This window comes from Bufo gargarizans, chromosome 4, assembly GCF_014858855.1.
Source record: "Bufo gargarizans isolate SCDJY-AF-19 chromosome 4, ASM1485885v1, whole genome shotgun sequence".
NCBI classification, from domain to species: Eukaryota; Metazoa; Chordata; class Amphibia; order Anura; family Bufonidae; genus Bufo; species Bufo gargarizans.
This window is the reverse complement of record NC_058083.1, coordinates 211393783-211407595: the sequence shown is the minus strand read 5'-3', so window position 1 is coordinate 211407595 and position 13813 is coordinate 211393783. Positions and strand designations below refer to the sequence as shown.

Genomic DNA, 13813 nt, shown 5'->3' with positions numbered 1-13813 from the left:
CCGAAGTTATGCTGTAGCGCAGACAGGCGAGCAGCGGCAGGATGTGAACGCCGGAAGTGTGAACAGACGGCCCGCACTTTATGCAGCAGCTCTGACATGTCGGGGTAGTTGTGAATGAACTTCTGCACCACCAAATTCAGCACATGCGCCAAGCAAGGGATGTGCGTCAAACCGGCTAGTCCCAGAGCTGCAACGAGATTTCGCCCATTATCGCACACCACCATGCCGGGCTTGAGGCTCACCGGCAGCAACCACTCGACGGTCTGTTGTTCTATACCCCGCCACAACTCCTGTGCGGTGTGGGGCCTGTCCCCCAAAACATATGAGTTTCAGAATGGCCTGCTGACGTTTACCTCGGGCTGTGCTGAAGTTGGTGGTGAAGATGTGTGGCTGACTGGATGAGCAGGTGGAAGAAGAAGAGGAGGAAGCTGAATAGGAGGAGGTGGCAACAGGAGGCAAAGAATGTTGCCCTGCGATCCTTGGCGGCGGAAGGACGTGCGCCAAACAGCTCTCCGCCTGGGGCCCAGCTGCCACTACATTTACCCAGTGTGCAGTTAGGGAGATATAGCGTCCCTGGCCGTGCTTACTGGTCCACGTATCTGTGGTTAGTTGGACCTTGCCACAGATGGCGTTGCGCAGTGCACACTTGATTTTATCGGATACTTGGTTGTGCAGGGAAGGCACGGCTCTCTTGGAGAAGTAGTGCCGGCTGGGAACAACATACTGTGGGACAGCAAGCGACATGAGCTGTTTGAAGCTGTCTGTGTCCACCAGCCTAAATGACAGCATTTCATAGGCCAGTAGTTTAGAAATGCTGGCATTCAGGGCCAGGGATCGAGGGTGGCTAGGTGGGAATTTACGCTTTCTCTCAAATGTTTGTGAGATGGAGAGCTGAACGCTGCCGTGTGACATGGTTGAGATGCTTGGCGACGGAGGTGGTGGTGTTGGTGGTACATCCCCTGTTTGCTGGGCGGCAGGTGCCAACGTTCCTCCAGAGGCGGAGGAAGAGGCCGAGGTGGCAGCAGCAGAAGAGGCCGAGGCGGCAGCAGCAGAAGAGGTAGCAGGGGGAGCCTGAGTGACTTCCTTATTTTTAGGTGTTTACTCCACTGCAGTTCATGCTTTGCATGCAGGTGCCTGGTCATGCAGGTTGTGCTAAGGTTCAGAACGTTAATGCCTCGCTTCAGGCTCTGATGGCACAGCGTGCAAACCACTCGGGTCTTGTCGTCAGCACATTGTTTGAAGAAGTGCCATGCCAGGGAACTCCTTGAAGCTGCCTTTGGGGTGCTCCGTCCCAGATGGCGGCGGTCAGTAGCAGGCGGAGTCTCTTGGCGGCGGGTGTTCTGCTTTTGCCCACTGCTCCCTCTTTTGCTACGCTGTTGGCTCGGTCTCACCACTGCCTCTTCCTCCAAACTGTGAAAGTCAGTGGCACGACCTTCATTCCATGTGGGGTCTAGGACCTCATCGTCCCCTGCATCGTCTTCCACCCAGTCTTGATTCCTGACCTCCTGTTCAGTCTGCACACTGCAGAAAGACGCAGCAGTTGGCACCTGTGTTTCGTCATCATCAGAGACATACTGAGGTGGTATTCCCATGTCCTCATCATCAGGAAACATAAGTGGTTGTGCGTCAGTGCATTCTATGTCTTCCACCGCTGGGGAAGGGCTAGGTGGATGCCCTTGGAAAACCCTGCCAGTGGAGTCTTCAAACAGCATAAGAGACTGCTGCATAACTTGAGGCTCAGACAGTTTCCCTGGTATGCATGGGGGTGATGTGACAGACTGATGGGATTGGTTTTCATGCGCCATCTGTGCGCTTTCTGCAGAAGACTGGGTGGAAGATAATGTGAACGTGCTGGATCCACTGTCGGCCACCCAATTGACTAATGCCTGTACCTGCTCAGGCCTTACCATCCTTAGAACGGCATTGGGCTCCACCAAATATCGCTGTAAATTATGGCGGCTACTGGGACCTGAAGTATTTGGTACACTAGGACGTGTGGCTGTGGCAGAACGGCCACTTCCTCTCCCAGCACCAGAGGGTCCACTAACACCACCATGACCATGTCCGCGTCCGCTACTAGATGTTTTCCTCATTGTTATCGTTCACCACAAAAACAAAAATATTTGGCCCAATGTATTGAATTCAAATTCAGGCCTTTTTTCACAGACACCTAACACTATCTTGCTATCTATTTAGGTACCGTATTACACTAATACAGGCACAGCAGTAACCACAGATTTAGCTGACTATAAATTTGAGGCCTATTATTTAGGCGCTGGGTGACAGGTATACGTTTACAGACAGAATTAGACTGGGATATGCACAGTAGCTTGTGTGTGAAGTTATTGAGAATGACCCTATGTGCACCTTGAATCTTATATACTCTTTTAGGGATAGATTTAAAGTAGGTCTGATACAGCTGAAACCACTAAATTATGAAATTGCAAAATTGGGAATTGTATTTCAACCCAGAACAAAAACTGTGCTTTGACGGACACTAAATAACTTGACCAGCTACAGCAATAATGACAGATTTGGATGAATATAAATTTGAGGTCTATTATTTAGGTGCTGGGTGACAGGTATACGTTTACAGACAGAATTAGACTGGGATATGCACAGTAGCGTGTGTGTGATGTTATTGAGAATGACTCTATCTGCACCTTGAATCTAATATACCCTTTTAGGGATGTAATTAAAGTAGGCCTGATACAGCAGAAACCACTAATTTAAAGAATTGCTAAATTGGGAATTGTATTTCAACCCAGAACAAAAACTGTGCTTTGACGGACACTAAATAACTTGCCCAGCCACAGCAATAACCACAGATTTAGCTGACTATAAATTTGAGGCCTAATATTTAGGCGCTGGGTGACAGGTATATGTTTACAATCAGAATGAGACTGGGATATGGGCAAAAAATAACCACACTATTGATGGTTAAATGCACTTGGTGTGACAGCTTGACCCTGATGTAGGATATAGCCAAAAAACAACCACACTATTGAGGGTTAAATGCACTTTGTGACAGCTTGCCCCTGATGTAGTATATGGCCAAAAAATAACCACACTATTGATGGTTAAATGCACTTGGTGTGACAGCTTCACCCTGATGTAGGATATAGCCAAAAAACAGCCACACTATTGAGGGTTAAATGCACTTGGTGACAGCTAGCCCCTGATGTAGTATATGGCCAAAAAATAACCACACTATTGATGGTTAAATGCACTTGGTGTGACAGCTTCACCCTGATGTAGGATATAGCCAAAAAACAACCACACTATTGAGGGTTAAATATACTTGGTGGCAGCTTGTGCTGGCGCACCACAAGACACAAAGTGGCCGCCGATCACCCCAGAAAAAAGTGAATGAAAAACGCTCTGGGCAGCCTAAAAACAGTGAGCAATTGAATAGCAGCAGTTCAATCATCCACAGCTGCAGATCGATCACTGAATGAAGTCTTTTGGAGGAGTTAATCACTGCCTAATCTCGCCCTAACGTCGCAGCTGCAACCTCTCCCTACACTGATCAGAGCAGAGTGATGGGCGGCGATACGTGACTCCAGCTTAAATAGAGGCTGGGTCACATGCTGCACTGGCCAATCACAGCCATGCCAATAGTAGGCATGGCTGTGATAGCCTCTTGGGGCAAGTAGTATGACGCTTGTTGATTGGCTGCTTTGCAGCCTTTCAAAAAGCGCCAAGAAAGCGCCGAACACCGAACCCGAACCCGGACTTTTACGATAATGTCCGGGTCCGGGTCCGTGTCATGGACACCCCAAAATTCGGTACAAACCCAAACTATACAGTTCGGGTTCGCTCATCCCTACCCACAACATTATAGTGTACCCTTAGCAGCTTTAACAAAGTAATAGTGTCCCCTTCGTGCCTCCACACACTAACAGTGCCCTGTTTGAGACCACACCAGGTAACAGTGTCCCAACACATCCCTTTTACTGCCCCTGGACAAAGACAGTGCCACATTACTGCTCTCTTTACAGTAATAGCACCCCTTTAGTGCATCACAACACAGTAATAGCGCCTTCTCACTACCCTTGCACAGTGACAGTGCCTCACAAACAGTAAAAATATCCCTGAAAAATAGTTAAATAAATACTGATCTAACCTCGTTCATACAATGAAAAATGCACCTCCGGGTAAGTCCCCTTCTGGCTTGTGGCCTGTTCTGTTTGTAGTGTGGCTTTGACAGGCACAATAACGTCAGTGCATTGCATCAGCCTGTTTTGAGTTCCCAAATGGGCTGTGGCCTGTAATTGAATATGGTGGAGCATGGAGTGGGTAGCTCCTTCCTCCTCCATAGTATTTAACTGTATCTGTGTACTGGGGACCCCCTCCCCTCCACACAAACAATGTTTTGTATTCCTTTTCGCATTCATATCCCTTGTAACAAAAATGTATGACCACAGTATATCAACTATATTTTTTATTTTTATTTATATGAGTCCAATTCAGTTTTTTTGGTAGCTTTGTAAACCATTTGGAAATTAATTCATAGGTACGATACATCAGTGTACAGAAGACTCGCTATGTGTGGAATCCATCAGAAAGCATGTTTCAGAAAATTGGGTGAGAGTTGTATACTACTGTACCTTTGTTATATTTCATTATTACTCGTTTGGAATGTATAATATGTATATATTTCTATTTTAAGGGTTTTGGAAGAGAATCACTCATGTTCTGACATACATACAAAGTATGGACTGGGTTTAAGCAGTGAAGAACAAAAATCCAGGTACCAATGTTTCTATGAGTAATTTGTACTACTTTTCCCATATGTTGATATGACATTAAAAGCCTAAAGGTCAAAACTTATTAAAAATGTAAAAATGTACAGAAATTGATGCTACAATTATGAAAAGTTTCTCCACCTAATTCCATTCACCTTTACAAAAAAAAATGAAGAGAAAAATGCTTTAAATGCCCACATTTCCCCAAGGTGAATACACTGGAAGGGGGAGGGGTTCAGCATTAGAAAAATAACAGTTCTGGCAGGATGGTGCCTTAGAACAAACAATAGAAAAAAAGACTATAACCTATAATCTAAAGACTATAATCAAAATCTATAATGTGATCCACTTATATCAGTAGCTAAATTGCAAAAATACCGTTTTCACAGTACAAGCATACAGGAATTGTTTTAGAAGTTCATTAAATCTTTTGTAGCAGAAAAAAATATGATAAGAAAGGAAACATATACAATTTTTCATAATTTTCACAATTATTCCTTAAATATATATATATATATATATATATATATATATATATATATTTAAAATATATCTCTCGCCTAAATAGTTATTTGCAGTTAGAAAGGCCTATTGCTAACATAAAAATTGGCCAGTTAAGGAAGTGGAGTAAATACTCTGGTAATGATGTGGTTAAACTCATACGTGTTTCCACCACCCTCCAATTTCCCTTTGACACTATCACACTCTGGATTACACGCTAGTGTTGAGCTAATCAAAGTTCACAAAAAATTTGATTTGCCGCAAAGCCGAATTTATTCATGGTTCGTGGTAATGAATCAATTGTCTCTGAAATGGAGGTAAATCTAAAAAATAAAATAAAATCATGAGTACCTCATAATTTTTATCACGAAGAGGCCACCTTGCTGGAAGATCCTGAGCGAAATCGGGTGTGCGGTGATGTATGTCGTCACCATGCTGGCCGACACGCGCGATGCGAGATTTCGCTATGGATCTTCCAGTAAGTTGGCCAGGGCGGCCTCTTTTTTTCGATCAAATGGATTAGGGAAATACAATTTAATTTAACTCTAGTTAGTATAACTCTTTGATTGGTCTGCGGTGTACTGATTGTGAACACAGCTGTCTAATACCAGTCACAGTGATCTGCAACACCACAGAGAGCTAGCAGATCATAAATTAACCTGACACTTTTATTATACATCAGGATACATCTAACAGCTTACTGCCTGATGTGTAAAATACCATCTTTAACTAGGCTGCTGTACCCCGCCATGGCCACTACACATTGTACAGAACCTGGTGCTAGTAGCTTCCCAAAACAGCTGATCAGTGGGGGTGTGGGTGAGGATAGGCTGTGATTAGCTCAGTAAAAGTAAACCCCTTTGATATTTTTATTTTATTTTATATTGTAATTCCAGACAAAAGTTGTGTGGGCCAAATACAACTGAAGTAGAAATAACCCCAATATGGAAGTTACTATTTAAGGAGGTAAGATTTTCCAATAGAATGCATCCCTCTTCAGCATATGTCATATAAAATTATCTTTGCATGAAATGTAGTCCAGTAATAATGAAGTATTGTATGTCTTTGGTAACAACACGACTAAAGGTTTAATTGAGCCTTTTACTATTTAACGTCATCTGCATCTTCACTACAAAGAATCATAGTTGGTCTCCAAGGTTTATTTTTTATCACTTGCAATGCTGATACTCAATATAATATAATTTTTTTTTAAAATATGAACTATGGTAAGGTATTGCATGATGCTGCACTGCAGTGGTAGATACTAGTTGTACATACTGTAGGCCACATTACTGACTATATAATCATTACAGTGCAGTAACATCCAGTGTCTCACGTCTTCTCTGATTGTAGACATTTTCTTTAGTTTTCTTCTCCATAGTGATGGATGAACATCAGCCAGGATGATTCGCGAACGCGATCAAATGTTCGCAAATCGCAAGTTTGCGGCGGGCCCCATTCACTGGCAGGCAAACCTGAAAAACCTTCAGGTCATATTTGCCACCAAATACTTACAAAAAGTGCACAAATCGTCCCACAACATGGACAGTGACATACCACAGGGGGATCAATGGCCAAAATCCCCCCCAAAACATATGTATTTTAATCAGGGGCCATTTTTATGCGTCTTAAAGGTAAATTCTCATAAATGTGCCATGCTGGAGCCTAGAGTTTTCATTTTATTTTAGACCATAGGAGTACGGTCCTTAAAAATTAGGCATTCACCTAACATAAAAGAAATTGTGATTATGTGGCTCGAGGTACATTATGCGGTCAATGGATACAAATGTTAATGTAGGCCACTGGAGTACAGGCCCCAAACATTAGACATTCACCGGACAGAAAAGAACAAGTAATTATGTGGCTGGAGGTATATTAGACGGTCATTAGATATAAATTTTACTGCAGGCCAGTGGACTACAGGCCCCAAAAATTATTCATTCACCTTAAAAAAAAAAAAAATTGATAATGTGGCTGGAGGTAAATTAGGCGGTCACTGTATAACAGTTTTACTGTTGGCCAGTTAGATTACAGGCCCCAAAAATTATGCATTCACCATACATAAATGATCAAGTGATTATGTGGCTGGAGGTATATTAGACAGTCAATGGATATCAATTTTAATGCAGGCCAGTGGAGTACAGGCCCCAAACATTAGGCATTCACCAGTCAGAAAAGGACAAGTAATTATGTGGCTGGTGGTATATTAGACGGTCATTGGATATAAATTTTACTGCAGGCCAGTACAAATAGATGTGAAATACATATGTTTATAAGAACAAAAAATATAAAATTGGATTAAAAATGGCTAACAAAATCCTCCTTCTTGAAGAAACCCCAAATAATAATAGTTGAAATTCGATAACACGTGGTCATCACAGGTGTTGAATTCCTCTGAGGTCCCAAACATTAGGCATTCACCGGACAGAAAAGAACAAGTAATTGTGTGGCTGAAGGTATATTAGAAGGTCTTTCAATATCGATTTTACTGCAGGCCAGTGTAGTTCAGGCCCCAAACCTTAGGCATTCACTGGACAGAAAAGCACAATTGATAATGTGGATGGAGGTACATTAGGCGGTCACCGTATAACAATTTTACTGTTGGCCAGTTAGACTACAGGCCGCAAAAAATTATGCATTCACCGTACATAAAAGATCAAGTGATTATGTGGCCGGAAGTATATTAGACGGTCAATGGATATCAATTTTACAGCAGGCCAGTGGACTACAGGCCCCAAAAATTATTCATTCACCGTACAGAAAATCACAATTGATAATGTGGCTGGAGGTAAATTAGGCGGTCAATGTATAACAATTTTACTGTTGGCCAGTTAGAATACAGGCCCCAAAAATTATGCATTCACCGTACATGAAAAAGTGATTATGTGACTGGAGGTATATTAGACAGCTATTCAATATCAATTTTACTGCAGGCCAGTGTAGTACAGGTCCCAAACATTAGGCATTCACCGGACAGAAAAGTAGTAATTATGTGGCTGGAGGTATATTAGACGGTCATTATATATCAATTTTACTGCAGGCCAGTACAAATAGTGTAGATGTCAAATATATATATATATATATATATATATATATATATATATATATATATATAAATTGGATTAAAAACATGGCTAACGAAATCCCCCCTCTTGAAAAAAAAAAACTAATGATAATAGTTGAAATTCAATAACACGTGGTTTTCACAGGTGTTGAATTCCTCAGAGGTCCCAAACATTAGGCACTCACCGGACAGCATTCACAGGGACCATTATTTGTTCTGGGTGGTGACGGATATTTGTGGGCTGTCATGAGGAAATTCAATTAAACGTGGTTGTTACAGGTGTTGAATTCCTCCGAGATACATGCCTCATTCATTTTTAGAAATGTGAGTTAGTCCACACTGTCGTGAACTAGGCGAGTGTGCTTATCAGTCACAATCCCCCCTGCTGCGCTGAACGCCCTATTGGACAGGACACTCAACGAGGGGCAAGCCAATAGTTCCATGGCAAATTGTGCCAGCTCTGGCCACAGTTCAAGACTGCACACCCAGTAGTCAAGGGGTTCCTCGCTTCTCAGAGCGTCCACATCAGCCGTTAACCCGACGTAGTCGGACACCTGTTGGTCTAGGTGCTCCCTGAGGATGGATCCGGAGGGCGGCTGTTGATTGGTTTGCTGCAAGAAAGGTCTTATATTCGAAGTGACCAACACATCTTCAAACCACCCTCTTCTTGCATGCGCTGTAGAATTGGTACTCAAAACTGTTTCTCCGTGGGTGAAAATTCTTCTGCCAGCGCCCGTAACAGCAGAATTCAGCATCTCTCAAAGCAAGGCCTGGAAATGCTGCATTCTGACAGTCCTCTATGATGCTGGTAACATGTCTGCCATTTTGTGTTTGTACCAGGGGTCTAAGTACATTGCCACCCAGCACTAGTCCTTGCCCTTTATGCTTTTTATACAGGGGTCCCTCTTCAAACACTGGAGAATGAAAGCCCCGATTTGCACTAAGTTGGAAGTGGTGGAGGGCCTGGCTCCTGCTCATCGCCCAGGAGAATGTCATTCTCAGTCTCCTCCACCCAATCACGGACAACACCAGAGATCTCAGAAAAGTTTAAAGCCTTATCTTCTTGCTCCTCCTTCTCCTCCTCCCCCCAGGCACCATCCTCTGACTCCTCTTCAGACTCCTGCTGACTTGTCTCTGATTGAGTAGCCCAGCATTGTGAATTCCTCATTTTCCTGCTTCTGCTCCTCGACGGCTTGATCAATGACATGACGCAATGCACGCTCCAGAAAGAAGGCGTCAGGTACAATGTCGCTGATGGTGCCCTGGCTGTGACTGACCAGTTTGGTGATTTCATCAAATTGCTGCAGAAGTCTGCATGCATCGCACATGAGCAGCCAATGGGGCGGTGAAAAAAAAAAACAAGCTCCCCAGAACCTGTCCTTCCACAGAGTTCGTACAGTAATTTGTTAATGGCACATTTCTGCTGGAGAAGCCTATCAATCATATACAAGGTGGAGTTCCAGCGCGTCGGGCAGTCACAAATCAGACGTCTGATGGGCAGGTGGTGTCGCCGCTGAGCATCAGCAAGGTAAGCCTTGGCTGTGTAAGATCTTCTAAAATGGCTAGAGATTTTCCTGGCCTGCCGCAAGATGTCCTGGACCCTGGGGTATTTGGCAACAAATCGCTGCACGACTAAGTTCAGGACGTGTGCCATGCTTGGCACAGCAGATTGGCACTGTTGTCGCACACCACTTTACCAAATTTCAAATTGAGCAGGGTTAGCCACTGATCAGCCTGTGACCGCGGAGCTGAAAGCAGTGCAGGACCGCTGTGGCTCTTGGCTTTCAGGCACAACAACCGCAGCACAGCATGGCAACGTCTCACCTGGCACGTCAAATAGGTCTGGGGAGCTTGTGGGTGCAGTAGAAGAGTCGGTAGCAGTGGAAAAGGAGGAGTCAGCCAAGGAGGAGACGGAAGATCGAGTAGGAGGAGAAGAAGAAGAGGTAGACCAGCTTGCAAGCCGTGGCGGTAACACCAAATCCACACGGGTGCCACAGGTTGCATGCTTGACGGCCGTCATAAGATTCACCCATTGGGCAGTAAAAGTTATGTACCTTTCCTGCCCGTGTTTGCTAAACCACGTGTCTGTGGTCAGATTTATCTTGGCACCGACACTGTGCCAAGATACATCTTCTGAGATAAATATTTCCTTCCAGGGACCTTCCATTGCGGTGTGCCAATGGCCACAAATTTTATAAAGGCCTCCGAGACCACCAATTTATATGGCAGTAGTTGGGCAAGAGTAGCAGTCAGCCGTTAGGCAAGAGGATTATCCGGCGTCATGATTTATGCACCAACATTTGGCCACGGAAGCCTGCCTTGTGCCAGATGAACGCGACAACGGCACAGTGGAAGGTGGAGTGAAGGACAAATGGGAGGAGAGAGGAGAAGGAGAAGCAGAAGAGGCAGGATGTGGAGCAACAGGAGTCTGGCTTTGTGGGTTCTGACGGTGTTGCTCCCACTGGGCTCGGTGATGGGAGGCCAGGTGCCTTCTTAAGGCGGTCATCCCTAGGTGATTGTTGGGCTTACCGCGAATAATGTGTTGATAGCACAGGCTGCAGATGGCAAAACTATAATCAGCAGCTGACTGTCACGGGTGAAGTTGCAGATAGCTGGAACTTATAAATAAATGGCCAACTGGCTTGATCCCAAACTAAGGAGCATATAGGTGAGCCCTATAAAACCCTAAGAGCTCTACCTGACTGCTATGCACATGCAAGGGTCTCAATGGTAGACAATTGCATGCCCACGTACCTAAGACTGTGTGACACCTGAAAACCCTATAATAGTGAGGAGACATGACCACCGGCTCCCTGCACTTAATATGGATAGAGTCAGGGTCACCAAGAATCAAGTCAGCAAGGATACACAAAAAAGTAAAAGACTTATCTGAGCAAATAGCAGCAGCAGCCTCCAGTAGTTAACACTTCATCCAGGAAGTAGTATAAACTGCAAACTTAGGCAGTATGGGAGGGAATATAAAGGAAGACGATTAGTCTAAATAAGTGACACCTGGCAGAAGGAAAGGAGATGACAAAGTGAAACCAAAACAAAGAACATCATAGGGGTAGAGAAGAATGTCTGCCAGACCTTCTCACAGAACTGGCGGTGACAGTACCCCTCCCTCTACGGGTGGACTCCGGACACTCAGAGCCCACCTTCTCAGGATGAGACCAATGGAAAGCCCCGATGAGACGAGTGGCCTTAATGTCCGCCACTGGGACCCACATCCTCTCCTCAGGACCATAACCCTCCCAATGAGCGAGGTACTGAAGAGAACCGCGGATAATGCGAGAATCCACAATCCTAGAGACCCAAAATTCTAGATTACCATCCACAGAAATCGGAGGAGGAGGCAAAGAGGAGGGTACAGTGGGTTGGACATAAGGTTTTAATAGGGACTTGTGAAAAACATTATGGATCTTCCAAGCCTGAGGAAGATCAAGACGGAAGGCAACAGGATTGATGACGGAGCAGATCTTGTAAGGCCCAATAAACTTAGGACCCAACTTACAGGAGGGAACCTTCAGTTTGATATTCTTTGTAGACAACCACACCAGATCACCTACATTCAGGTCAGGACCAGGCACACGTCTCTTATCTGCCACACGCTTATATCTCTCACTCATCCTCTTCAGATTACCCTGAATCTTTTGCCAAATAAATGACAAAGACGAGGAAAATCTCTCCTCATCAGGTAAATCAGAAGACCCCTCTCCAAACTGTGGATGAAACCCATATGCACCAAAAAATGGTGACTTATCAGAGGACTCCTGGCGACGGTTATTTAAAGCAAACTCAGCAAGGGACAAAAAAGAATACCAATCCTCCTGATTCTCCACCACAAAACAGCGCAGATATGTCTCCAGATTCTGATTGATGCATTTGGTCTGACCATTTGAATGCAGGTGAAAAGCAGAAGAGAATGACAACCAAACCACCAAGCGAGAACAGAAGGCCTTCCAGAATCTGGAAACAAATTGTGTGCCCCTATCAGAAACGATGTCTGAAGAAAAACATGCAATTTAACAATGTGATCAACAAACGCTTGCGCCAGCGTCTTAGCACTGGGTAACCCAGGAAAGGGAATGAAATGTGCCATTTTGCTAAATCGGTCTACTACCACCAGAATCACAGTCTTCCAAGGAACGAGGCAGGTCCGTAATGAAGTCCATGGACACATGCGTCCAAGGACGGGAAGGAATGGGTAACGGAAGGAGAGAGCCCGATGGCCGTGAATGAGGGACCTTGGCACGAGCGCAGGTCTCGCAGGCTGCCACAAAACCCTCAACCATCTTACGAAGAGCTGGCCACCAGAATCTCCGAGCAATGAGATCCACTGTGGCTCTACTCCCCGGGTGCCCAGCAAGGACAGTATTGTGATGCTCCTTAAAAACCTTGTGTCGTAACTCGAGAGGCACAAACAACCTCCCAGGAGGACAAAGATCAGGAGCCTCTGCCTGGGCTTCATGAAACTCTGCCTCCAAATCAGGATAAAGAGCAGAGATGACCACCCCTTCAGCCAAAATGGGACCTGGGTCTTCAAAGTTCCCCCCTCCCGGAAAACAACGTGACATGGCATCCGCCTTCACATTTTTAACCCCAGGGTGAAACGTAATAACAAAATTAAACCTAGAAAAGAACAAAGACCATCTGGCCTGTCTCGGGTTCAGACACTTGGCCGATTCCAAGTAGGCCAGATTCTTATGGTCGGTAAACACGGTAATAGGGTGTCTGGCTCCCTCTAACCAATGGCACCATTCCTCAAAAGCTAATTTGATGGCCAACAACTATCCCTATCTCCCACATCGTAATTTCTCTCTGCAGAGGAGAGTTTCCTTCAACAAAAGGCACACGGTCGCCATTTGGCAGGAGAGGGACCCTGAGATAAGACTGCACCCACCTCAGAAGCATCCACCTCAACAATAAAAGGTAGAGAGACATCAGGTTGTACCAAAATGGGAGTGAAAGCAACACTCTCTTTAATACTAGAAAAGGCTTTAAGCGCATCTACCGACCACGAGGAAAAATTTACTCCCTTTTTAGTCATATCAGTGAGTGGCTTAACAACAGAGGAATAATTCAAAATTAACTTTCTGTAATAATTGTCAAAACCCCCAAAACGCATCAGCGCCTTCTGATTTTCATGAAGCTCCCAATCAAGCACAGCGCGGACCTTCTCAGGGTCCAGCCGAAAACCAGAAGCAGAGAGAGGAAAACCAAGAAATTGAATCTCCTGAACCGCAAACACACATTTTTCCAGTTTAGCGTACAATTTATTATCCCGCAGAATCAGCATGAGTCTTGAAATCAGCAGAAAAAATAAAAATGTCATCTAGATACACCAGTACAATTTTCCCCATTAAATGATAAAAAATGCTGTTCACAAAATGTTGGAAGACGGCCAGAGCATTCATCAAACCAAAAGGCATAACCAAATTCTCGAAATTACCCTCAAGAGTATTGAAGGACGTCTTCCATTCGTCCCGTTCCCTGACTA

The 13813-nt window shown here is 44.6% G+C and overlaps 1 protein-coding gene across 1 annotated transcript in view; it reads left to right on the top strand.

Moving 5' to 3' along the window:
• Positions 1-13813, top strand: part of LOC122936381 (probable cation-transporting ATPase 13A5) — a 652597-nt gene that overhangs the window by 91357 nt on the left and 547427 nt on the right. Inside the window, exons 4-6 of the mRNA XM_044292565.1 lie at positions 4517-4587; positions 4673-4753; positions 6146-6215. Coding sequence (XP_044148500.1) covers positions 4517-4587; positions 4673-4753; positions 6146-6215 — 222 coding nt within the window. The remainder of the gene's footprint in view (positions 1-4516; positions 4588-4672; positions 4754-6145; positions 6216-13813) is intronic.